Below are 27,058 nucleotides of genomic sequence, written 5' to 3' on the forward strand. Positions count from 1 at the left end.
AATTATGTTAATGAATGGTTAATAGGTATTCAATCAAATACATATGTCGTGGGCTCAGATTATCAGCAGTGGTAAATTAAGTAGAAATCCATATGCTAATAAAGTTTTGGTCTTTTTGTACTTGTGTTGGTAATACTGGAATTTAGACTTTAAATGAATGAACTCATTGTCAATTTTTGAGCTAGAGCAATTTTAAAAAATAAGTGACATGTTTGCAGAAGAACAAGATACATTTAAATTGAGAAACTAATGGTTTAGAAGTCATTTGTCTGGTCTGTCTAGGTTTTCTGTTACTATCTTTTTCAGGTTCAGTGTTTAAAGCAGGTCTTTTCCTGCTTTAGGCACAGAATCTTGAGATCAAGGCATTTTGTTCTTAGATTTTTAAGTGAAATTACTGTGGGCTTGCGATATTACTCAGTGTGTGGAACATAGCAGGTTTTGTTCATCCAAAGATAATGCCCACCATCGTTGGTGTAGGCAGGATTTATGTTAGGGGGGGACAAGCTTCATGTTACCATTATTATTGATTTACTTGCTGGGGGGGCAGCTGCTCCCCTTAGCTGCGCCCATGCCTACCGTTGGCATATAATGCTATACACAACTGGAGATGTGAGAGATTAGGGTACAATTTGCTTTTTTCCTGCATATTAAAAAGATGGGACAGTTGGCTGGGCAGCATTCTTAATCATTCTTGCTATCAAAATCTTTCTGTTTGGCAACTTGTTTGATAAGGGTGATCACCTATTTCAGACATGGGATATGAACCTGGAAGGACTGGTTTTCTTCCATTTTAGTGTTTTACTGTCTTCATGAGCATGACAGAGTTTTATTGCACCCTGCTTGCCAGTTGGAATAATTACTAAAATATTAGTAAATAATATGTGATTATTTAACAAATAGTTCATGTTGATATGGCTTGTTTCAGCTATTATCCTATAATTTATGATACATTGTTACAGAAGCTTTTATCCCCACTTCAGCAAGAAGTTGAAAACTTTAAGAAGTTAAATCTTATCAGTAAAGAAGAATTTGACAATCTTACGCCTGAGCATGCAATTGATCCAAATCAGGAAGTTCCTCCGGGTCCTCCAAGATCTCAACAAGGTATATATTCATAATGTTGCAAAATTATAAGTTCTCAAGATGGTAGTTGATATGGTGCAACCTGATTGAGAACTCCATGAGTCCTTCACTATTGACATGGAGTTCCAGGTGCTTAGTGGTTCCTGTTCAGCTCGATTACAAGGGGCTTACTTTATACATACTGAGAGTGTATGCAATGAATTTTTCTTACAAATAAAAAGGGGGGACTCTTAATTTAATATTGTTATACTAAGAAGTTAATAAAAGAAGATAACATTAAATTTAAAGAAACAGATAAACACAGAGCCCAGGTAAAAGGCCTCGAAGAGCAAGAGAAAGCAAGGTGCCTAGTGTTCATCTGTTCATCTGCTGGTCTTTCTGTTTAGACTTAACTGAAGAGCTGGCTTGTAAATTGTTTGGCATCCAAGAAATACCTCCAACAACAATGGCTCGCTCACTGCCAACAGCTGTCCCTGAATCTCCTAGAGTCCACCCTACCCGAACACCCAAAACACCTCGTACACCAAGGCTACAAGATCCTAACAAAACACCAAGGTTCTATCCTGTGGTTAAAGAAGCAAGATCCATTGATGTTAAGGTAGCTAAATTCTTTCTACATAAACTTTCAGGTCATGATATTACTGTTGTTTCTTGTTGCCAGAGGAGCACAGGCTTTGTAACACTTTCAAAATTCCTGCTGCTCAAATATTGTAGTATAGGAAATAATAATTTTGGATTTGACCAAAACTGCTAAATCCATTGTGAAATATTCACACTGTTAACTTCTTGTTTAAAGCTAGGCAGTTGGGTAGTCAAGCTCAACTTTATGACCTCACAATGCATATGATATACAATGTGAAACTTTATGAAACTTGACTTTAATTAGGCTGTGATTCTTCAGAAAAGTGGCACCAGACACATCAGGAAATTATAATGTTATATTTTATTATAGACTCGAAGGAAAAGAAAAACACGGCATAGTACAAACCCTCCATTAGAATGTCATGTTGGCTGGGTAATGGATTCCAAGGATCACAGGCCAAGAACATCTTCTATAAGGTAGCAATATTTTTTAAGATTATAACTTAGTTTAATCTTCTGTGTTCATAGGATCATTGGAAAATTGCTTAATTACACAATATAACAAAGCAAGTAAGAGGAAGAGAATAATGAGAGGAATGAAATACTCTTAAAAGCTGCAAGGTTTACACACATGAGCAGCAACTGTAGAGGGAAAGAGCAAGTGCTCACACCTATTATGTTGGGGAAATTGTTATTTATAAATGGTGGTTATCCTTCAAAACAAACACACACAGCCCCTAACTACAAGATATGTTCAGGTGTTGCCTGTTGATGAACATAACCTGCAAGCATATATTGTCAGGAGTTTCATAGAAATGGATTCCATGTATATAAATGGAATGGAAGTCTCTTCCAGAACACAAATTCATATTACACAAAACAACTTGTGCTTATGAATGGTAGTACACAGTTTACAGGCACTTGCCACATTGTTAGCTTACATTTGCATTGCATCTGGCATCAATATTTGTGAAAACATTTTTATCTAGTTAAGTGTAGGCATTGTCTCAATAGAATGGCTACATTTGGACAATCATTTGGGATAAAAACAAACTACCTGTATTCACATGCAGCTGTTTTACTTCTTTTTAATTGCACGGGCAGGCAATCCAAGTAGCTGGGAAGCTAGGATATAAACCCCTGGTTTAAACCAGCTTTCTGGATTGTTTTCCTGCTCATGAAGGTAGGAGTTACATGAAGATGCAGGAGGCTGATTCATTTTTTAATTATCCAAATGCAACCATTGTCATAGTCACAGCAGGGAACAGTCATGAAGTTCCAGGCATAGGACTAAGCAGTAGGTAATACCTGAATGCAGTTATGAAGCCTTCCTTGGATGTATAGTAGATAATACTGTGTCATTTAGACTTGTTTTCTGTAGTGGTAGCTAGAGGAGTGTTCTGTGGTAATTCCATATCCGTTGTGCCAGAACTGAAGGGCCTTTGCAATCATACAGAGTTCTAACAAATTGTCAGAAAAAGCAGAGCTGAATAAAGAGTTAGGTATGATAGGACATCACACTAGAAAGGGCTTGCTCAAAAGTATATGTAGATCCAAATCTATTGGGTGGGTTTGCTAAACATAAATAATTTTCATTGTACATGCATTATATTCCAGCCTGAACCTTGTGAAATCAGAGCAGATTCAAAAATTTTGGGGAAAGTGTGTGGTATACACCTTAAGAATCTCTCACTTCAAAATGCAGGCAACAGATAGCATATTTTATGTTTCCGTCTGCCCAAAATCCCCTTTATGCAAAAAGGTAGCATGATCAGAGAAATATTTTTATTTAACCATGCTTCCTGCTATACATTTAAATGTAGTCTTGCCACCTTCATTTTGAAATTAGTATAGACCCTGGAGGCATTCGGAATGTTCAATTTGACTTTAACTTTGAGGATCGCCTATTGGTGACAGGGTTGGAAAGTTGGTTCTACATTATTCATTAAAAGAGAATGCACAATCACCTGTATTCAAAAATGTTCTGAAGAATTTAAGCAGCTTGTCTTTTATTTTCTATAGTAGTTCAAATGCATCGCCTTTGGAAGGTGCTCCACTATCTGGAAGTTACGGTTGTACTCCAAATTCGCTTCCTAAATTTCAGCATCCTTCTCATGAACTTCTAAAAGAAAATGGTTTTACACAGCAAGTGTACCACAAATATCGCCGTAGATGCCTTAATGGTAAAAAATACAATTTTTTTCCTGCAACTGTAATGGGAAATAGCTTTTTGTCTTTAGTTCTAAGTACCATAACCATTTATGTTCTTGCTTTGTCTTTGTTCTTATAGCTTGTAGGATATCAACAATGTTATATAACTACATATTTTTGGAGGGACTTGAATTGCAAATGGGTGCTCCTGCTGAAGTAAAAGGGGAGGCAGTTTTGATTATCCCTCTGCATCCTTTTGCCCTTATGGCAGTTTTTCAGGGCTGTCTGCACAGGAAAGGAAGCATGGCCAAAAATTGCCTCTAAGTTATCTTTATAGAAAAATCAGGTTTGTGTTTTGATGCCCTGACCTCACTGGAGCATGGCAGAGACAGAAATAAATGAATGCCATAAGCGACTTTAACATTAACTTTTTCCAAGCTGTAGTGTAAGGTGTAATTTTTTTGTTGTTGCTACTCTTTTGTGGTATAGATTCATACAAAGCATCTGTTCTGAAGAAAGTAGAATTAGAATGCTAAATAGATTATCTTTCATCTTTGCTACCTTATTATTATTTTTGTCTCCAGAAAGGAAACGGTTGGGAATCGGCCAGTCTCAAGAAATGAACACACTATTTCGTTTCTGGTCCTTTTTCCTCAGAGACCACTTTAACAAGAAAATGTATGAAGAATTCAAGCAACTTGCTCTAGATGATGCAAAAGAACACTACAGGTAGTGCTTTGTTTGACCTGTAAAGTCATATACGGTACAGGAACCGAGTGCCAACTTGTGTAGCAATATTAATGGCATTGCTTTGGTGCTTCTGAAGCATTAGTATAGCAAAATAAAGTGGTTCCAGCTGCAGAATGGAAAACTAAGATTTCTTTCCATCATGCAGTGTTTACTCTTGAATATGGAGCTTACAACAGATTGTAAAAAGTTATCAGATGGATAATTTAAGAGACTGTTTGCTAGGAATCCTTGGCTGTCCAGTCTTCCTCACTGGATAGCAGCTTTTTTGTGCACTAAATAAATGGAAAGATTCTTCTTTCAATGTCTAAATTTTTGCCAGAGTTTTGATTCAAAGCAAATGACAGAAAAACCCAACAGGCAGGTGCTTCCACTGTCTCCATTTTTTTGTTTTAAATAACATAAGATTAGAAATCTTTGTGGGATTATTTACAAGTCTGGTTATATTTGATAGCAATATACTCACCACTGTTGGGCTGATCAACATGAAAATAGCTCACACCAGGGCATGGGCACTGTCCAAAATTAAGTCCAGGTATGTTTCTCCACTATGTAGCTACAGTTAACTAGTGTAAGACAGTCGTTAATCATCTAGAATCCCCACCTCCACTTCATTATATCTAAATTCCTTCTGTAAAAGTCATAATGAAAATATGCTGTTCTGTTTTCAGGGTATGGCTTACTCAGCAAAAAACAAGGTAGCTGCCTGTACTGAGGGGTAGGGGTGTGGGGTGTGTGGGTGTGAGAGAGAACTAGCTTATGAAAATTGGAATAGCTGGATAAGCTTTCCAGATTCCCATCCTTAAAGTGATGTTTTGTTGTTGTTTTTGCTATAAGGAGAACAATAAATATCTTCAAGAGATTTTTGTGCTCTTATTCTTTATTCACTGTTCTACAGATATGGTCTGGAGTGTTTGTTCCGGTTTTACAGCTATGGGCTGGAAAAAAAGTTCAGGCAGGAGATCTTCAAAGATTTCCAAGAAGAAACAAAGAGAGACTATGAATCTGGTAAGACCTTGTTCATAATGGTCTTGTGTAATATTGCTTGACTTCATGCTTAATTAGTTTTAAGATATCTCCAACATGCTCTCTCATTAGGTCAACTCTATGGACTAGAAAAATTTTGGGCTTATCTAAAGTATTCACAGTCTAAAACTCCACCCATTGATCCAAAGCTTCAAGAATACCTCTGTAACTTTAAAAGATTGGAAGACTTCAGAGTAGATGTAAGTGTTCAAGCTATCTCAAGCAAATTAATTTAGTGTATTAACATTACTGACTGATTTAAGAGACACAACCCCCAAATTTAATGTAAAGTCAACAAATGTCTGTTATGATTGGAGGGTAAGTTTAAGACATTCTGAAATGTAATATGGTCTGAAATGCCAAACCGGTTTGTAGTCATGCTGCACATTTTCTATTCTGCTTTCTGTATTATGAAACTTCGTACATGTCATCTGTAGAGATAATCTTGGATACCTGACAGTGACAACTAGAGCAAAGCAGGTCTCAAAAGAGAAAATGTTATTGCTGGGTTGTATTTGATACCTTTCATGCAGGCCACATTCCCTTTATTTATTCAAGAAACAATTTCTCATATTTTGGCATGATGTCACTGCACTTCAGCCATTTGGAGTAACCATTAAATGCTCAGGCTTTGAGGTTCAAAACTAGATCATAATAAGTTCTGATAACTGCAAGGGTATAATAATATTTCCATGCTTTCTTTCAGCCTCCCATTAGTGAAGAATCTGGGAGAAAAAGACATCCAACTGGTGAGGAAAGTGATCATCATAGACATCAATCCAATTCTTCCAAGATCCTTGCTGGTAATTCTACAGCTGCCCCTCAGGCGTGGGTCCCAATAAACTTTCCCACTACAAATACTGTACAGGAGTTGAGTAACAGCATACACCAGAACAGTACTGCCACAAAATCAAGAAGTGATATACCTGAGCAGTAGACTTTCATTAAGCTTGAACCTTGAGATCAACTCCTAATGCCAGTATTTTAGCTCAAGGATCTTCAGGGAGAGCTATTTTAAAGCTTGATTAAAAACAAATGTATAGGAAAACGAAGGATCGCATTGGTTTCTCACAAAATTAAGTACTTGCCCTTGATCAGTTGTACTGGGTTTGGCGAATAATCAAAGAGATCCTAGGGAAAATATATTGGTCTCCGTGTTGCTGTCCCTGACTTATTGTTTACAGGATCTGCATTCCAATATTATATGCAAAAATACTTTGGGATGCCTTATGGTTCAGCTCATACTTCTTAAAGAAGTTATGGTATACTCATGTAACTTACAAAGCTTTTTTCATTCAAGTTTTCCATCATTATTTCTACTTATAGAAGCCAAAAAGAAGACATTTTTAATGGAGAAATGACATAAGTTGATAAATGCATATATTACTATCAACATTTTTTTTTACAGTACATGCACACTCCATGCTATATAGGAATGTGCACGTTCTTGGGTGCTGGATTTTGTTTTGCTTTTTAGTTACTTTATTTCAGGATCTCTTTTGCGTTGAGTATGAAATTTTGAGTTAGGCATCAATCTCTTTGGTTTAAGGTGTTTTATTTTATGCTGGTTCATACTTGTACTTAGGCAAAAGTAGGTTGCAGAGGGGAAGGGGTATGGCTTAGTAAACGTTACATCTTTAAGTTTAAGCAGAAGGATAAAAGTAACGTGGCTCACTAATCACCCTTCAGTTAGAAGAGATGCTTGTGTTTTCTGTTTAATTGCTCTACTAAGTGACTTGCACTTCAAGGAGAGGTTATTTTTAAACAATTATATTTTGTTATTTGACACTGTTTTTATTTAAAGTACAAATTTGACACTGTTTTTATTTAAAGTACAAATATAGTACATACTAAAAAATGTTGTCAAAATGGGTTTAAATAAAGTGCAGATTTCATACTCTGCTACGACCAACTGAACTTAAATTGTCCAAGTCATCACTTTTCTTAAATGTAAATGATTAATTCAAATAGTAGTTATTTGTATTGGGAGGTAGAAGTTAAGGGGATACTTAACCTGTAATTACCTGTTCATTTCAGTTATTGTAAATTAAAATGCTTAGAATAAGGAAATGGAAAACCTCCTTCCCTGAAGTGGAAGGAGTGGTAGGAATAGGTGCATTTTCATTACATACAGCAAAACAGTGAGATAGCTGTCTTCAGGTAACTTTCTACAAATAAAGCCTAACACTGTTTGATGCCTTATTACTGGGAGATATCCTAAGTGATCCAACATTTTAGTTTTATTGGACTTCTTTGGTAGATATGGTTGAAATCCATTGCAATTTTCTGTCATTATTGCCTTGTGAATCTGAATAGAACAATTATGAATATGTGCATATTTGTATATGAATATAAGAGGATTTCCCAGTAATTAATTTCTACACACAAACTAGCCTTTTAGAACTACTTTGTTTTGCAAAGGAACTAGGAATTGATGATACACATTTTATATAGCATCTTTTCAGTGTGCTGAAGTAATACATCTCAAACCTGTGCTCTATCTATGCCACCTCCTCCATGAAAATGATGCAATTGTAAATTTGGATTAAACTGTATATAAAAGAAATATATTTACTTTCATTTATTTGAATGAAATGTGTGCATATCTAGCCTTTAGTATGCATAATTTGTGGTATCTTTGCAGATTTTATAAAAATACAAAAAAGTCACCTTCGTGTAGTGTGTGGTTCTTAAGCAATCTTGTTCTTTAAACTTGTGTAGTAATTTTGTTGTTAAACTATTAGTTAAACTGGCATGTCTAGAGCTTGTTGCAGCAGTGAGTGGAACTAAGCATGACCAGGGGCTTTTCTTTTCCGGTCAAAATTTAAGTTATGAAAAAGTCTTAATTTACCTTCTTAATTCACATGATTTTAACAGGTACTGGTGGTGATGAGGTAAACAATGTTGCAAGTATAGGAGAATTTGGAGTGTTGCTTTTGCATAATGGAACACACTATAGACACTGGCAAAAATATATGGGCTTTATTCCAAGCTTATGGTACTTGGTATTGTATAGCTGATAAACTTCACCTGAATATTTTTCCTGCAAGTTGTTCTTGGCTATTAACATTTGACTTTTATTTCCAGTTGATTAACTGTGATTTTGATTGTAAAGAAAGAGGTGTGTTGTGCTTTTGTTCTCTAAAACTGGTTTGCACAACTTCTGTCCACCAACTCTGTACATATAGCAGCTGGCTAGGCTCTTGCTGATCCTTATCCTGCCTGGAATAAACAAGGGTTTGTTATACAAGGATAAAGCGCTGAATGGATCTTCATGGATCTGTTTGTGCAGACCACCTATATCACCTGTTGATAGGCTGTTCATGCACTATGTTCCAAAATTCTAGTGTTTGTGACAAGAAAACTCAATTACATTATGCAGATTTAAGTTTATGGAAAAAATAGACAGTGTGTTAGGCTATTTCATGAAAAATATATTTTTTAATAATCAAAGTGCTTAGCAAATGCTGCCTTGATGCATAGAGATGTTTAAATGAGTAGGGGTACAGAGGACATTTACCACATGAATTGCATGGTTGTTTTAGGTTGCTTGTCTCTACTATTTGAATCCTCCTTGAGTCATAAAAAGCTGTTGCTTGTTGGGTAGCAAAAGGTCAATCATTTTACCCAAATAGTTGATGGGAATACACAAGTTTTATTTTTAAGGTTTTAATTTGGGGACTGTGGAGCTCATTGCCAAGGAATCAAGTCTCTTGGGATGGATTCAAACATGGTTTTCTTGCATCAGATATTAGCTGAGGAAATACTGTGTTCCCTGCATCCAAACTGTAATACTTTGTTGCTGGCCGATTTCGTTGTTAAATGTTTTATAACTCATCCTTTGATCAGATTCCCAGATTGGCTTATATAATTTCAAAATAGAATAAAACTAGTGGGGGGAAATAGAAATATGCAAGAAGCAATCAACTATTAAGAAGGGCTAAAAAAAAACCCAGCCTAGAAAAGAGATCAAATTTAATTTAAACAACCTGAGAACATTAAAAGGTATTCACCTTCCAAGACATTGAAGTAGTCTTTGTCTAGGTAGTTGATTCACTAATCTAAACTGGGAAAAGGCTCTTTAAAAAAATAATTGATTAAATAATTGCTCTAGTTTGCAAACCTGTCCCCTCAGAGATTAGGCTGCCTCTGTGAAAGAAATAATAAACTGCTGCAGGTAGTACAAGCCCCACCATTAGAAAGGGTAGGCTGGAAAAACAACATTTCTGAACATTCATGCAGCAAATTATGTGCAACTTCTACACAGTTCACCCCCTCCCTCTTCTTGGAAAGTAATACTCATCATGGTCTGTTTCCTGATAACATCACAAAACCAAACAGTACACCTGTCCTTTAAACAAAGCAGTTCCCCAAGAAATGGCTATTTACTTATCTCACCTTAGTAGTATAAGTTTGGAGATGAAAGTTTTTTTTATGATTCTTTGAAAATTCAGTTTCATGATTTAATATGTTCTTTATTTGCAGTCAGTCAAATACTCTGTGGAGTCTTTAAAAATGCCTTTGAATGTTTGTAGTTCAGAAGTAGCACAGCAAGTACATATGAGCAAGTGAATGGGTGGGAATCTTACTGATGGAGAGGGAGTAGTATTTTCTTGCCTTTTTTGTTACTGGATCACAAAAGACAGCCTTGCAAATAAGCTCTCAAAAGCTGCAATCCTGAAAGAAATAAAAATTGCTATCAGCTGCTAGAAGGAGGACAGAACACTCCCTCCTGCAGAAGCAGAGTGCATTTTTGTGCTGGGCAAAAGGATATGGCCTTTCCCCTCATCACCACATAATGGACATCTCCTAGCATTGGGGTGCCAAGAAGATCTTAGGATATGAATGGGCTTGTACTGAGGAAGGTGCTGCTTCACCTTGTTTCGTCCTACATAGGAGGCTTTATATGTGAACACCGTCAATAGGCATCTTGTTAGTAACTTGGCTCTGTTGCTGAAACAGCCAAATCCTGTTCATTTAAAATGGTTGCTTGAATAGGGAGCTACCCCCTACACTATTAAGCTGCAGGTTATGTTTTGTTAGCTGCCCAACACTATACATTTAGCAATTTTCAAAGCATACAGAATTAAAAATGACCATCAATGCAACACACAAATCATATAACCCCAGCTGCCTCCACAGAAACCAACTGAAAAACTCCAAAATGCAACACTAACAAAGCTGGGTCACATGCCACTAAATGCTTGCGAAGAAAAGGGAAGTCTTAACCTGGTGACAAAAAGATGTCCGTGTGTCTGTGCGAAGCAGTCCTCACCGGAGAAAGTATTCCATACACTTGGGGGTGGAGCGGTGAGGATGGGACACAACTGAAAAAGCCCTCTCACTGGATAGCTCAGTTGGTTAGAGAAGTGTTTCCCAACCTTGGGCCTCCAGCTGTTTTTGGACTACAACTCCCATCATCCCTAGCTAGCAAGACCAGTGGTCAGGGATGATGGGAATTGTAGTTCAAAAACAGCTGGAGGCCCAAGGCTGGGAAACACTGGGTTAGAGCATGGTGCTGATAATGCCAAGATTGCAGGTTCGATTCATGGGGCAGCTGCATATTGGACAAGATGATCCTCAGGGCCCCTTCCAATTCTTGATTTATTGCCACCCTTCAAGCACCCTGGAGAAGGACCTCATGACTTGAGTGGAGGAAGAACACAATGTGACAATGGTCTCCAACCATTACTGTGTCCTTTATGAAAGCCATCAAAGTAGAGCTTTAAACCTAAATGTTCATCATACTTTGTATAAGGATTTGTTGGAAGTGCAAGGAGATGCTCTTGCTAATTTTCTGCATCGAAGCAGGAAAATTTAATTTTCCTACAGTGGAGGGTATCGTCAAATGGGTTGGTCCTTCCATACTGTAATAGGGCTGTGGAAATTGCTTTTAACTGCCATCCTGTGTTGGAGAGGGCCTCCTGCAGTTTCTGTCCTGCTGAACTTCAGTGGTTAGGGCATTGGCCGAGTTTTGCCAAACTTTTCCATTTGCCTATTTCTGCCACACACACCCCGCTTCCCTTTGGGTTGGGGGAGTTGATGAGGCAGATTAAAAGGACACTGAACCCCAATGCTGCAATGTTTCCTAGATGGGCAGGGGGTGGACAGCCCTAAATTTCAATGGACTCCTTGGAGGATCCAAGATTCCCATAGTGGATGCTCCCCTCATGGAGCTTCTCTCCAGCGTCATAATTCTGAAAGAGGGCAATACTCCTCTCTGAGATCAGGTGTTAAGATGCTCAGATCTGGCCTGTCATAAGGTTCATGAGGGCTTGGGTTTGGCCCAGAGCCATCTCAGCTACCTCCAAAGAAGATATGGCACCAGACACTTGTTGGACCATTAGGATACAATGTAGGTGTACTAAGGACGTTGAATTTTTGGTAGTGGTGGGAGGAAAGTCTTTACTAGAATGGTGAAAAAAGCTTGCATTTCTGTGTTACAAAGCATCCACTCTTGCCTGAAAGGACCATTGCTCATTCCATGTGAAGTGCAAATACCACCATAGTTCAGTATCAATCCTCCAGACAACTGTAGGGCAGTCATACAGTGGTGTTGTGTGTCATTGTGAACTAAATGGTTCTTTCCAAGGTGTCTTCAGAGGTGGTCTCAGCTTAAGGTGGGAGCCACAGTGAAAAACCCTACTATGGATGGGTGCAGTTTTTGAACATCCAATCTGACCCTCTACCACAGGAAAACAATGTTGGACTTACTGTGGGAAGTTCCTCTTCTACAGTAGATGGAGGGTATTCTACTTGGAGTGATTATTGCTGCTAGGAATGTCAAGGGAAAGTCTCTGGCTCTCTGCTGGTGCTATTTAAGGATAGAGATGCCATACATGTTTCCTTGTCTGTTATTTTTGCTTTTCAGGGTTGCAATTTCTGAATTGTTCAGATTGTTGCTGTTATATCCCTAAACTTAGGGAGACACACTCTCATGCAGGATGGCAATTACAAGTCTGATTAACATAGCCCTCCCCTACTGGAATGGGAACACCAACTGATTTGAGGATACCCTCCATCCACTATAGAAAGGAAAATTATGTTAAGTCCAACATTTTACTCCCCTTCCAACAGCTTCCCTGAATGTAAAATGACAAACACAGCACACTAGCAATGTATCTACAGAACACTTTATTTAAAAAAAAGTAGGAACACAAATTGTTCATTTCTCAAAACAGACTGCATTATTTCAATTATGGAATACATTTTTGGAGTGGAAGAGTTGTAACTGTGGCTCATCAGTGGAGGCTTATTTTCAAATTAAAGGACAACAGCATGTTCACATTTTAAAAAATGGGGCAGCAGATAGAAAATCTTCCTATTGACACCATAAGAACATTCTACTCACAAGCCAACCTGAGCATGGTCCAGAACTGTTTGGTCATTTTGGACAGGAGGAGGATGCTGTTTGTTAAACACACTATATCACATAGCTTGAAGATCACAGCTCTGTTTTCTTCATGCACGACACATGGCTGTCTTACTGCGTGGCATGATTTTCCTTGTGTTGGTCGTTAATGGCAGCTTAATGCTATTTTATTGACTAATTTACAGGAAATGCATTCAAGAAAAGGTTTTTTTTCTTTACCTGCCACATTGATAAAAACAAGCTGTGTTTGTAATATGCCAAGAAAAAGGAATGACAACCTTCAATGAAAAGTAATAGCCAAAGCATGTCTACATACAGATATGCTCCACTGTTATATGCCACCTGTTTGCTCTCATTCATCTAAACTGTACCTGAATGTCACATTTCTGTTGTGAATTAAGTGTGATGACTAAGTAAAAATGAGCTGGGTAAAGCTTTATTTAATAGCAGTGCAAAAATATTTAATATCTCCAATATTTCTTCTTTTACTCATACACACGAGTCCTGGCCACCGATACTAGCTTAATAGCATCTACATAAAGTCTGACAGCACATTTGGTATTTTACATGCTTTATTAAAATTGTATTCATATTTACAGTATCTGCAGGAACCATCCCTCCATTTCTTGCACATGAGCACCCACATCCATGCACATCCCTCATTTCTCAAAGATATGAGGCTAGGCTCCTTAAATTTAGGGAAGAGGTGGGCTTGTTTATTTAAAAAGCAAAAGGGGAGTGCATTTGGCCATTACACTGCTAATTAAGTTTATGTATATTAACATATATATATATATGGCAGTAACACTGAGTATTCCTTTACATTCTATATACAGAATGACATCAATGTTTTCCAGTCACCCGAATGTTCTAACTTCAGTCCTCAATGCTGCTTTTAGTGACTCAGGTCACATTTGGGGTTTTCCCTTAAAACAATTCAAGTCTCTAAGTTGAAATAAGGCACAATTATTCTGATTTGATTGAGGGGGAAGGAAAATCATAGAAGCTTCAGATGATACCTTCTGCAGATAAATTTTCCTTTATCCTCCAGGAGATTCTATTTGAAACCCTTTAATCTGCAGAGATCTGAAGTAGTTTTCTGCCATGGAAACCAATGGCCCACAAACTAGTTTGAGTATTTTCATTTTATTATGTTTCAGCAGCCAAATTTACTTGGGATTCCTTAACTAGGTTTTCCATTTAGCGTCAAGAGAAGTAGAAAATGGCATATGAAACGCTTAAGCTTGTAAATAACAAACTGTTCATAGGCTTCAACATGCTAAAAAGAATAGTTTTCTTTGCATTTTAAATCCCTGCGCCCGTTTCATTTCTGAAGCCTTTCCAGACATTACAGTTAAACTGCAACAAAAACTATGTTTGGCAGCACAAATAATGCCTAGTAATCAATTTTTTGTTGAGAGGGTAATGATGTTCTTGTACAAAACCTATCAAGTCGTTTTCCGCAGCAGATGAACTGTACCCAAGGGCACAGGGCATTCTGTGATGGGGAGTAAGAGATTGCAGTTCCAAAGGCCCCTGACTTTGGTGATTTACAATGTTTATTCCTGTTTAGTGTGATCCTTGGTATCTTCCTCATCTGTATATTCTGATGGTTCCTCTCCTGGCTTTAGCAGTCTACCTACATAGTCATATTTTTCTGAAAAAGACATGTAGGTATTATAATCGAAAGTTACAACATGACATTAAACATCTATATAAACATTGGTCTATCTCTCAACCCATTAACTTAACTTTTTTAGTTCATATCCATGATTGAAGGTGTTTTCACACACACCTAAGCTGTTCTTTTAGCTTTCTCCTACCTGAAAAACATCCTAGTATACTGGAAATAACACGCCCACAATGGAAAGGTTAGTGTTTCTGCAATAAAAATGGCCTTCTTGACAGCCGTCACCATGGGCAGAAAACTTACTTGTCCACCCACATTCACCAAACAGCAACAAGTGTCAGAGGTTAAGTGAACTTACAGAGAGCAGTGGCTTTTGCCTCTGCCACCACCACCTTCCCCTGTTGACTGTTGACAGTCAAGGACTAAGCTCTGCCTGCACAAACATCCATGCAAGAATGTCTCTACAATGATGAGAATGTACTGCAGTCCCTGAAGGGTACACAAGCAACTCATGAGATAGTGATTTTGGAATTCTGGAAGAACCCCTGTGATCACTCCCCACACAGCAGTAGCTCCTTCCCCCACAAGAGGTACTTTGACTAATGCTGATGTTTACAGAAGCACTTGGTATCCTAACCTTCCCTAATCTGGTGTCCTCCAGATGCTCTGGATGACAACTCCCATCAATCCTAGCCAGCACAATTTTTAATCTTGCTTGTGGCAGCAGAATTAACAAGAGGCAACTGTATACTAAGACTTAGAACCAACTGCCTCCACATCCTCCTGATCCCCATCTGATCCAGTATTTTCACTACTGTGAGGAAGGGAGTGGTCCTGTTGTGCCCAGCCATGGAAACCTATTAAGGTGTCTCTTACCTCCCCTTCCACACAGATACACTATACTTATGCATATTAAATGAATATTTACATAAGCTGAACCATGACATTTTCACTAGCAATTTAGTAAATATCAATTTCTGCAAAATAATTGAGAAACACCTTTACAAGTACTCACTTTCCATTTGATTTAAAGGAATATCCGAATTTAAACATTACCTTTAAATTGCATTTCCCATTCTCTAACGCTTTCCATTTGCACAGCATTTAAGTCTGATAAGTCATCATATTCATCTCTAAGCGCATCTTTATCTAGACAGAAAGTTGCCAGTCCCCTTGAGGCATCTCTGCCAGCAAATATTCCATAAGGACCCTCTGAAAATAGAAAAAACAGACCCATGTATTCAGTCATTCACTTGCATTATCCTTTCAGAATAACATTGATGTGTTCTCATAATCCCCTACCCCAGATTAATTATTGCCAAACATCAGAGCTAACTGAACACAGTTTAAAAAATTTGAGCTTGAACAAACAAGCTTATTCAGTAACTCAAACTGCTTTGCCTCCTTTGTCCCAATTTTAATATTTTCTTTTTTAAAATACATGACAAATGCTAGTCACACAGTGGCTGAGTGCAAACATCTTTAAAGTGCGTGATTGTCTCTACTCAGGACTGCAAAATATAAATTTATCCTTCTTTCTTGGGCAGAGCATTGGCTAACACAGAAGCTGAATGATCCACAAACATGAACTTTCCTCTACAAAATGCTGTTCAAATGAAGTGAAATGTGCAAGCTAACAATGGAGGTCACTAACTCAAAGACTATATAGGCCAAATGATACATGAATGGCAGAACAGAATTTGGTTAAAGAAACTGGATATATTTATAACAAAGCCACAAAACATTTAAAGAAGCGTGGAATATTTTTCTTGGTACCTAGGGACATTGGCAGTCTTTAAAAATTGCTGTAATGGAACTTGGCAACACAACTAACTTTTATCAACCTGACCTTTGGAAATAGCTTAACTTGAATCTTAAGATTACATAACATCCAGAAAATTACTAAATGACTTTTTAAAAAAGGCACAGAAATTCAAGTTATGGAAATAAGTTTTATGCTTTTATTCAAATGAACTGTGACACTATTATACACTTATCTACTGAAACAAAGGGTTTAAGGTTAATAACAGAATGATAGCAGTCATTCTGATGAAATAGTATATGACCAATTTGTGCTGAATTGGCTCATATTATCTGATCAATGGACTGCTTCAGGAATTCAAGATCACATGGTAGAACATATGTAACCTAGAGTAGGTTACAACAATTTAAAATATAACAAAAATAGTTTAGAACAGCTTACAACCACAAAAATGACTTTCTAAAACTTCTGTCCACATTGCAATACTAGGATTTCAGATAAAATACATATCCTAAGGCTTAAATTCATTAGTGTTTTTCACAACCATGCACTTAAAAGTGTTTAAGCATATGATTTTACCTTGCTATGCTTGGGAAAAAACCATTTTCTATTATACTTTTGGGTTAAACAAACCCAAATTTTAGAAAGAAAATGAACAGAACTCTAGTTTAATGTGGAGAGAGATAAATTTTTATTAAGAGCCATAGTTTATAGTACAAAAACACAACTATACCAAGAAGCTACCTATAGTCTCAAAAACAACTGCAATGATAAATCAGTACACCAACACAGACACTGAAGGTTTCATTCAACAAAGCTGTCCCATGTAAGAACTTCCACTTGCACAGTGGAACTCCCCCAAAGCACAGATGCGATCCTTTTTCATGGCTTACTTACATGATGCAGAGAGGGGGGGGGGAGAGATCTGGAGGAGAGGGGGTGTCACTTAGCTGAGTCTATCCAGCAATACAGCCCTGTTGTTCTTTACCCCTTCATGCACTAACTACTGCTTGTGCATAGTTATGTTTGAATATAATTTCCCACAGATATCACAAATTTTATGAGCATGGCAAAGCTTACAAAAGTCCTGTAAATAATGCAATCTGGGTTGTTCTGAAAAATGCTAAATAAAGCCAATTTTGAATTAAGAGAGGTCTGTTTAAAATATAATGAAAATCTAACTTCCAGCAGTTTTCAACTATCTTACACATCCACCACACAGCAGTAGCATCCAATCTCATCACCACCTCTCCAGCACTTTGGTGATATGGGTCTCCTAATCATGTGTAGTTTTAATAGGTCCAAATGCCATTAATGAATTACCTATAATCATTCTCATAATCATAGGCTGAAGATTTGAACTGTACTTTGTTCCAAGTCTCCTTACAATTTTCCTCCTCAGTTCCATACCTTCCAGCAGTGTTTCAAGTTATTAAAAGGATCACTAACCCCCCGACTGTAGACTCAAAAGGAAAGCACCCCAATACAGTAGTCACCTTTTGTACATGTAAAGTCTTTTAAATGTTATTATTAAATTTCTATATCAGCCTTCATCCGAGGATCAGAGTGGTTTACAATATAAAGACACAACAATAAATAACATAGTAACAAACAAAAGCAATACCCCTCCACAGTTAAAAAAGGTTGTACTGTAGTTGTTTGTAGCCAAAGGCCTTGGATGAAGAGTGGTTTTGCTTAGTGCCTAGAGATGAAATGAAGGTGCCAGGCAAGCCTCCCTGGGGACAGCATAGTATCTGAAACCTAGGAAACCTGGAGAATAGTATCTCAAACTGCATGGCTTCTTTTTGTTTTTATTATTATATTATTTTTGTTTTTATTATATTTGTGGTTACTATATTGCATTTTTATCTTGTGAACCACCCTGAGATCTAGGGATGACGAGTGGCTAAATACATACATACATACATACATACATACATACATACCCTTTATTAGTCACATTAGATATGATTGTACTTGGAATCCCTAAAAAAAAATTGTGAACTTAACTGCTACTAAAATAGTATGCGCTAGAAACCGGAAATACACCAATTCTCCATCTGTTTAGGAGTGTCTATTGTGTGGAACTAGCCAAAATGGGTATGTTGATGAAAGGCAGAGGAAAGAAGGGCTCACAATTTTATTGTTTGCTGGCAGGCAATGGTAGATATATCAATTGGGACATTAGTTTGCTTTTGTTTTTTTGATTACTTTGAAATAAGTAATCAAAGTCTAGGCCTCTGTTCATCAGATTAATGATCCCAGGGCAGGTTATATTTGTTGTCCTAACAAATACTGTAATTTGTAAATTTTAAAGCATAATAATGCTTCACTATGTAACAGTTAAGATTACCAAAGAAATCGGTATCCGACAATAGTAGTAAAATGCTCACCTCAATTTTATCATTTTTTGCAATGACAACATAGTTCCATGGGATAGCTGTTCGTATTGTTCATAAACCCCTCTATTCTGATATCATAGCAGTTACAAAAAAAGAAATCACCTGGGCAGCTGAACAATACAGACTGACACATATTTATTGTTATGCTACTGAAGTGTTAATTCAGGGAGGTTTCCGATTCCATGAAAAAGGCAAATTCTAGACAAAGCTAAACATTTTGCCATCTATGGACTTCAAAAGCATAAGCATGACTTTTACAGAAATGAGGAGGTTGAGAAATGCCTAAGTTTGGCTTATTGTGTTCTATTAATACTCTTAAGCTGGATGTGTTGTGAGTAGGTGATTCTCATGTCTCAGAACTAGTAGCCTGTTAGTAGCACTCCTCCTAAAATAACAGGTGCATAGGGTTTTTTTGGGGGGTGTACCTGGATATGGTCTCCACCGATAGGAGTGCCAGCTCTAGCTAGTTGACCAATTAAAGGTGTTCTTGGATCAGGATGACCTAGTTGCAGTTGTCCACACTCAGACAGCTCCTGATTGAACTAACGTAACACAATCTACATGGGTGTTTCCTTAAAGATGATCTAGAAGCTGCAGCTGCCGCAGAGTGCTACTGTCCAGTTGTTGTACAGGGCAGCAAGAAATGGTAAATGACAGAGAACATGAAAGAATTGTGCTAGCCTACCAGGTCCAATTCAATAAGACAATAGCATTCAAAAATGGGTTAGAACTCAAGTACTTGCAGGAATGCCTTCCCTAGTATCAGCAAACCTGTTTTGAGATCTGCAGAGGAAGCCTAGCTTGCAGTGTACCCTCAGTGAATTTGACCCAGAAGATTGCTACACAAGACAGGGCCTTCTCAATGGTCTTGCCCTGACTGTGGAACCCTCTCCCTACCACACTCAGACTGTTCCCTACAGAGGGCAACCAAATACCTATTTGTTCCAACAGGCCTTGGGGTTTAGTAAGAGGGGAATAATTTATATGGTATTTCTCTAATTTAGTGCTGACTTGACTGCTATACTTTGTAGTGTGCTTTTACTTTACTCTACCCTTTGCTTTTAGCCACCCTGCACTCTCATGAGAAGGGCAAAATATAAGAAATAAAATCTCCATCAACATGGAGTGCTTACCAGTCTCTATTGTGCTTTGGACTCAGAATCATTTGATTTGCTGAAGTCACATATTCTAACCTCAAGTTTATAAGCCACCACTTCTTTCAGTGCTAGATGGACAAGCATATTCTTATAAAAGATGTCTCCTTTATTCATAATTCATTTAGTGACCCATCCATGTTAGAAGGCTGAAGATCTTCTGTAGGAGTCTTCCAAGGTACTTTCCAGGAAGGTTTACAACACAACAGATACACATATTGCTTATTCTTTAAGTAGTTATAATAGTTTAAGAATTAGTTTTCTAATAGTACTTTTTTGTTATTAAATATCAAAACATATTGATGCTGGGAAAATGAGATTCATTTCTTCAGTTGTGGGATCACTGTGCTTTGGACTGCTGTATTGTGCGATAGTGAAAATGTCAAGATACCTACTTGATAGTTAGCATATTGTGGCCAGTATATAGCCTGCAGAGAGAGCTGGAAAAGATTAGTTTCAATGCTCAGCACAATGCAAGACACAATAGACCCCTATTCCAGCATTGAATTCTCACAATTGACTCCAGTATTCAGGGAGGAAGGTTTAGTAGCCCAAATGGCATGTTATCTATTTGCACCTACATTACCACTGTTTTACTTCACCAGCACAAGTTGCACATTTGCAGTGCCTAAGTGGTCAGCAAGATATTTATATAAAAAGTGCCACCAAGTTTAACCACTTAATTAAGGTCTTTAATGAATTTAAAATATCATGATTAACGGACAGATCTTTTAAAATTACCTTCAAAACACATTGCAACACTATTTTTAGAGGTATTCACAATTCTTTTACACAGAAGAATGCCTCTTCTAGCATGCCTACTACATCCTATGTGTACATTGTCTATGCTTTGTGTTTGGAAAAGTTTTTAACTTTATACAAACTCACTTACAGTATGCACTTCTGTGTGTACACAGAACCAAGGCAATTAGAGTTTCAATGTGGCTGACCCCAGGCAAGTGAGTACAGCAGGGATGGGGAATATATGAACCTCCAGATATTGTTCCCTGCCAGATGGGAACTGAAGTCCAACAACATCAGGAGGGCCGCAGATGCCCCATTGGTTGCACAATTTTTTTTAATTAAAAAAATGCAGCCCCAAAGTCTTATAATTTGTAAATTTCTTTAACCAGGTTGCAGGTTTAAAAATAAACAACTGCAGAAATATCTATTCTAACTATTAACTTTCTATGTACAATGATTTTTTTAAAAAAAATCCTTGCCCTACTTTTCCTTCACTACCTACTATATACTTCACAAAAGATCATTGTGAGCTTATTAAATAAAATAATGTTTAATTATTAAACCTGCTACTTAGAAGGACTTACTTGCAAGTAAACATATTAAGAACTGGATTATATATTGCCAATCTCCTGCCTCCTTTAATATATATTAGGCAAAATCTAATCAGAAGCAAGACAAATTTTATTCCAGCTGCCAAGAACTTTGCGCAGATATGAATCAATAAGCCTTTATCTGTACATGGTTAGGACTAGTATATGATTAAGTCCACAGCTCCACGTCAACTTATTATAAACTTTATTCTGTTGTAACTATGTGTAAGACTGCAGCCCAATTATCATTGCAATTGCTGAGAGACTTGCAGAAAGAGAAAATATCCAAACCTTAATAAAATGAAACTGGATGCCAACTCACATTGTAAAAGGCTGGAACTATTTCTAGTTAGTTAATCAAAATCCAGAGAATTACATGTGTAGGGAAAGGAAACAAGTCAGCCTTGGGATTTCTGAAAATCTGGGAAGCAAATATGCCAAAGACAGCTTGTTCACTCCAGGGCAAATATGCATTCAAAAGGGACTAAATGTCTGAAAGTAAAGCAGATGTGTGAACAAAACTAGGACTGAAGTTTAGGTGCCCAAGACTGTATTTGTGGGCACCATGGCATGCCCACAATCCCTCATATTCTCCAAGGCCCCCTACCTCCTTGGGTTTTTTTTTTAAATAATTATTTTAAATTTTGCATTCTTCGGTTTCGTTTGGTGTGGGCTACTTGTTTCTGTGTAGATGCTGTCTGCTTCATTGTCTGCATTTTATTTGGGGTGTGTGTGTTTACCTTTTGTTTTGGAAGGGAGAGTTCAGAGGAGATCACCAGCTTTCCTTCTGCGAAATGGGTATTTTGTGGTGCCCGTGGCACTTTCCCTGCCTCCAAATGTGCCCTGGAACCCCCCCCCCCCAAAAAAAAAGGCCGGGGAAACCAGCCTGGTCTGGAGCCTGCTATATCTTCTTTCTCCACCTACCCATGTGGGTGGGTAAAGCGGGCCTTTTCCCCACTCCCACTTACTTACTTACACCTGCTACTTGGGGGGAGGGCGTTTCTCCCGCCTTCCAGGCCTTTGTCCCACCGTCGCTCACCCAGGAGGCATGTATGCCGCCCCCTCCCCCGCTAGCCCCCTTTCCCTCCGTCCCCCTCACCGGGCCCGTAGAACTTGCTGCCTTTGGTCACGTCGAAGACTTTGCCGTTGACAGCCAGGAGGATGCGCGCCGCGCGCGCGCCGTCGTACTCGCGCAGCTGCTCCAGCGTGAAGTCCCGCCGCTTCATGCGGGGCAAGGAGTCGACCAGGCCCTGCTGCGCCGCGCCCCCCGCTCCGCTCCTCTTGCCCCAGCGCCTGTAGAGCCGATAGGCCGCGAGCGCCACGATCGCCAGCAGCGCCAAGCTCAGCAGCATGTCGAGGCCGCCGCTCCCCCCGAGCCAGCTGCCGGCGGCCGTCTCCTCCGGGCTGCTGCTGCTGCCGCCGCCGCCTCCTTGTTCAGTCCTTAGCTTCCCATCCCCATCGTCCGCCATCACTGCCCAGCCAGCGCCTGCCTGAGAGGAACCGCTCCGCCCCGCGACGGGGGAGGGAGGCGGGGAGGCGCAGGCGGGGCGCCGTCTGACTCTGCCTCGCCCGGGCTCCAATTGGTCACTGGTAAGGACACGTCACCCACGCTAGCTCGCGCCCAGCAGAACGAATGAGAAAGAGGCGCACGCGGCTACCCAACGGCAGATTTCCACCTTAGGGGAATCTTCGCCTGGGAGGGGTTGGAGAGAGAGAGAGAGAATGTGTGTGCGCGCGTGTGGCGTCCGCGCGCGAGCGAGCCTTCGCCCTCATAAATTCTTGGCGCTCACGTGGTGCCGACGGAGGAATACCGCGCGCGCGTTGCGGGCGCTGGACTAGAATATTCTTTTTGAGGGGGGAGAGAGAGAAGGGGGCTCGTCGACGCCATAAACATGCTTCTGTACTCCCCCGCCCTTTCCCTTATCGATTGTAAAATCAGGGCGGTGAGGCGCTGCTTATCTCCGAGAGGCTCCCTCAAGGCGTTTTTTCAATTTCTTTTGCCTTCACAATGGCGAAGATGCATGAGCGTCGTCATGAGTTGTCAGTGGTATATTGCACCTAAGAACACGGGGCGCTCTGTGCAAATAAAATGAAAAATCAGGTAGGCCCTACCCCACAGACTTGTTAACACTCGCCCTGAGAGAAATGCTGGCTGAAGGAGGCAGAATCTATATCGTTCCAGAAGCTGCAAACCCAGCTGCTGGAGGGGGCTCGTTTGCGCGGGCTTCCTCACAGGCATTGGGGTAGCCGTTGTGAGAACGGGCGCAGGGACTAAAAGGGCGGTTGGACTGACCCAGCAGGCTGTTTTTAATACATAGTGGCTGCATAAACCCTTTCCCTAATGGGCTTCTTTTTAAAATAAGCAACCCCTCCCCCCAAAAATATCTTTCACCGAAATCCACATTTCTTCGCTATGGTATTTTGTTTTAATTGTGCTTCGGATATTTTAAATTCAATATGTCCCAGTTTTTATTCTTTTAACGCTGTATTCTACCGTTTTTTGTTTGCTTTGTGAGTTGCAGTTATATGGCTGCTGTACAAATGAACAAAACATGCCAATTTCCTAGTACCCACAGGACATGCTTTGCACACCACATCATTCCCAGGAGAAAACAGGATTTCCTATTTTAACACCTCCCCACTCCAAAGCATTGGTCACAAGCTCCAGAGGCCTTCTGTAAGTGCTTGCTGAAAACAGTTTCTCTTGTTGGTCATGGAAAGGGGCATCCTATTCAGCTAATTCTAAGATTCTTGACTAGCCTCTATCTAGGAGTACCTCACACTTGTTGCCAGCCCTCTGTGGATATTACTGGCATACAGTAAGGGTAGCCCCCCTGTGTACAAACGTGTGTGCACATGGGTAAACGGATGTATACACCACTCCCCTAAAAAGAAGTGATATAAGAAGGATGTTTATGTCTGTAGCAGGTGGGGTCAGAATTAATATATTGCAGAAATACATCAGATGTTACTGAACTGCATCTCTTTTAATCCCCATCTAGCATGGCCATAGTTCAGGGATTATGGAAATTGTAGTCATTAGTGTTGGACGGTACCACAGCCCTGAGCTGTGGAAAACACACCAGGGCTAATATTCTAGAAAAACACTTTCATATGGCAGTGCTCCACACAGAGCCATAATGGTTGAAATGTGCTTACTACAAGGAGTCAAGCTGCAGTCCAAAATAGGTTTACTCAAAAGTAGGTTCTACTGAAACCAATGAAAATTACTTCCAAGTAAATGTTTTGTGATTTAAGTTAAACAATAACAGACTTCCACATCCGACCTTGTCTTTCCAACTTCCTGTTGAGCATATTAATCCATGCTATTTTAAAGCAGACTGTGCTTAAGCAAATATAATGGGTTTTTAAAACTGAAACTACAATAGAAGGAATTCCTTTTTTAATCCACCCAGAACAGAACAGGAGTTTCATTGGACAATGTATTTTATCAGTGAATACCATATTCAGAGTACAGGGAAGAAGGGATGGGTGTAGCTTATTTGGATTTCCTTACTGTTTGGAATGGGTTTCTGAATATGTATAATCCATTCCTAGTTTAATGCCATTTGCAATTTATTTGGACAAAAATGATTATATAGATAAATATAAATGCATGGAAATTTCAGAGAGAGGTGCTGTAAATTCCTTAACATTTTGAATGAGGTTTTTTCCTGCTCCTAGTAGAGAATATATAGTTGCCATAAGCAGAACACACACAAGTGAGAATAGTAATTGGCCAGGTATCAATTACCAATACACAGATTCATCATAAGTATAAATGGTACTATAATTGTACAGTAATGAAGAAACATCTATTTAGATTGATATATACAAATGTAGGTGAATTAAGAATCCTTATGTTATCCTTAAGCGGAGAATAAAATTATATACAAGTAGATGATAGCAGTGCTTTTTTTCCTGTGGGGATGCAGGGATACGCATACCCCTAAATATTTTGTGAATCTAAGTTTGGCCTCATTGAGGGGTAGTACATCAATATGAGTAGGAAAATGAGAGTACCCCTAAACTTTTTTTTTAAGGAAAAAAGTGCTAGATGATAGTATGGTGCAGGCAGGAAGACCACCTAGTGATAAATTTTCCTACATCTGTCCCAAAAAGGTACCTTATTTTTCGCCCTATAGGACGCAACGGCCTATAGGACACACCTAGTTTTTTTGGGGGGGAAATAAAGGGAAAAAATTTATTTCCCCCCCCCCCAAGCTTCCCCTGACCCCAGCCCCCAGAACAGGCTGCTATCCGCAAGCCTAGGGAGCCCGGCGGGAAGTCCCGCTGGTCTCCCCAGGCTTGCGGATATCTGTCCCCCTAGCTTGTGGGGCTGGCAGCCTCCAAACCAGGTCGGGGAACAGCGGGATGGCGGCGCTGCGCCTCCCCGCTGTCCCCCGAGCTTGTGGGGCTGGCAGCCTCCAAACCAGGTCGGGGAACAGCGGGAAGGCGCGCTGCGCCTCCCCACTGTCCCCCAAGCTTGTGGGCTGCAGGCTGCTGCCCGCAAACCTGGAGAGCCCGCGGGAACTCCCGCCGGGCTTGCAAGGCTTGCGGATAGCTTCAGCGGAAGCCTGCATTCGCCCCATAGGATGCACACACATTTCCCCTTCATTTTTGGAGGGGAAAAAGTGCGTCCTATAGGGCGAAAAATACGGTAATATCCGTTGCTAATATAAAGACATGGGAGAGTGGTATAGTCCCATTGCATGCATCTCAAAGTATCAGATAGGTTCCCTTACCAAACAAGTATAGCTCCACTTTATTCTCATGATGCTGGTGCAAGGAATGGATCCAAACCTGGCATTGAGGACAGGCTGGCCACTTCTTAATTCCTTTCATGCCAAAACCATTTCTCAGTCTATCAATTTTTTTGTGATTCTTGACATGGGATTCTGCTGGTGTATGACTGATTACATTGATATAGCACTGCCCCTAGCCCTGTGCCAGTACAATCCTGTTGCTTGGCTGCAACAGGTTCTCTTCTCTATGATAGCATCAATACTATAATGGTGCAAATGGATTTGGGATTGGTGCTGTCCATTTTAACATATGTCATTTAAGGACTGGATAGTTCTGCAATTTTATCTCTAACCCATTGCTTTTAATGCATTTACAATATCTGATAGAGGGCAGCTCCTTTTTATAGCAAAACCCTCAGTTACAGTTAAGAAAAATAATGATAACAATAATGCTGTCATAAATAATACAATTATTTTCAGTTTACCTCAAAATGCAAAATATATATAGTAGCTATATTCTGTTGATAACAGTTTTTCCAAAAATTAACACATCTGATTTAAAGCAAAATCCCTTTTGTGAGCATCCTATTCCTTACCTTCTCTAATCTGAACTAAATGTGTATATGGTGTTGTGTATTACTACATATTCCACACTGTTCACCCAATCACTTTTATGTGGACCCTGTCCATTTCCCCATTTATTTGCCACCTCAGTTTGAGTTGTAATGATTTTAACACCCACCAATTATTGTTTTTCAGCTGGTGCTCTTTATATATATCTACAAGGCAAGGTAAGAATTTGAATACTTTCAAATTCCTTAAGAAGGGCAGCCTGTCCTTCACCTGTGTATTTGCATGAAAGGCTTTCCTTGAAATTTTTAGGTCTTTTCCAGATAGATTTGTTAAAAAAATACTGGTATTGAAATCCAATAGGATTGGGATTATTTATAACTATGAATGTGGAGAAGAGGCCAAAAACCTTCGGGGCGAGGGATTCTGAGATGAGGCCAAGAGTCTGTAATCTGAAATATTGCTTGTAAGCTGCAATATTGTGGTAATGGAGCTGTAAG

The 27,058-nt window shown here is 39.2% G+C and overlaps 3 protein-coding genes across 7 annotated transcripts in view; 2 read left to right on the forward strand and 1 right to left on the reverse strand.

Annotated features, from left to right (window-relative positions):
* Nucleotides 1-8,258, forward strand: part of LARP1B (La ribonucleoprotein 1B) — a 28,508-nt gene extending 20,250 nt beyond the window's left edge. For 3 of the 5 annotated variants that reach the window (XM_028743258.2, XM_028743260.2, XM_077934030.1), the window contains exons 12-19: nt 960-1,104; nt 1,470-1,681; nt 2,036-2,142; nt 3,688-3,848; nt 4,401-4,545; nt 5,462-5,571; nt 5,662-5,789; nt 6,296-8,258. In XM_028743258.2, coding sequence (XP_028599091.2) covers nt 960-1,104; nt 1,470-1,681; nt 2,036-2,142; nt 3,688-3,848; nt 4,401-4,545; nt 5,462-5,571; nt 5,662-5,789; nt 6,296-6,526 — 1,239 coding nt within the window. In that variant the 3' untranslated portion in view covers nt 6,527-8,258. The remainder of the gene's footprint in view (nt 1-959; nt 1,105-1,469; nt 1,682-2,035; nt 2,143-3,687; nt 3,849-4,400; nt 4,546-5,461; nt 5,572-5,661; nt 5,790-6,295) is intronic. The other 2 variants (XM_077934031.1, XM_028743259.2) reach the window with 1 other exon arrangement.
* A 4,448-nt stretch (nt 8,259-12,706) lies between these two features.
* Nucleotides 12,707-22,779, reverse strand: PGRMC2 (progesterone receptor membrane component 2). The gene is made up of 3 exons (XM_028743324.2): nt 22,343-22,779; nt 15,648-15,803; nt 12,707-14,618 (listed from the first exon to the last, which is right to left on the reverse strand). Exons 1-3 carry the CDS (start codon nt 22,710-22,712, stop codon nt 14,521-14,523), a joined length of 624 nt encoding a protein of 207 aa, XP_028599157.2. The 5' UTR covers nt 22,713-22,779; the 3' UTR covers nt 12,707-14,520.
* Nucleotides 22,780-23,029: 250 nt separating this feature from the next.
* Nucleotides 23,030-27,058, forward strand: part of JADE1 (jade family PHD finger 1) — a 163,650-nt gene continuing 159,621 nt past the window's right edge. Inside the window, exons 1-2 of the mRNA XM_028743303.2 lie at nt 23,030-23,344; nt 26,748-26,779. The gene's annotated coding sequence lies outside the window, so the exon portion shown is untranslated. The remainder of the gene's footprint in view (nt 23,345-26,747; nt 26,780-27,058) is intronic.

The sequence above is a fragment of the Podarcis muralis genome, chromosome 9 (genome assembly GCF_964188315.1).
Source record: "Podarcis muralis chromosome 9, rPodMur119.hap1.1, whole genome shotgun sequence".
Taxonomy (NCBI): domain Eukaryota; kingdom Metazoa; phylum Chordata; class Lepidosauria; order Squamata; family Lacertidae; genus Podarcis; species Podarcis muralis.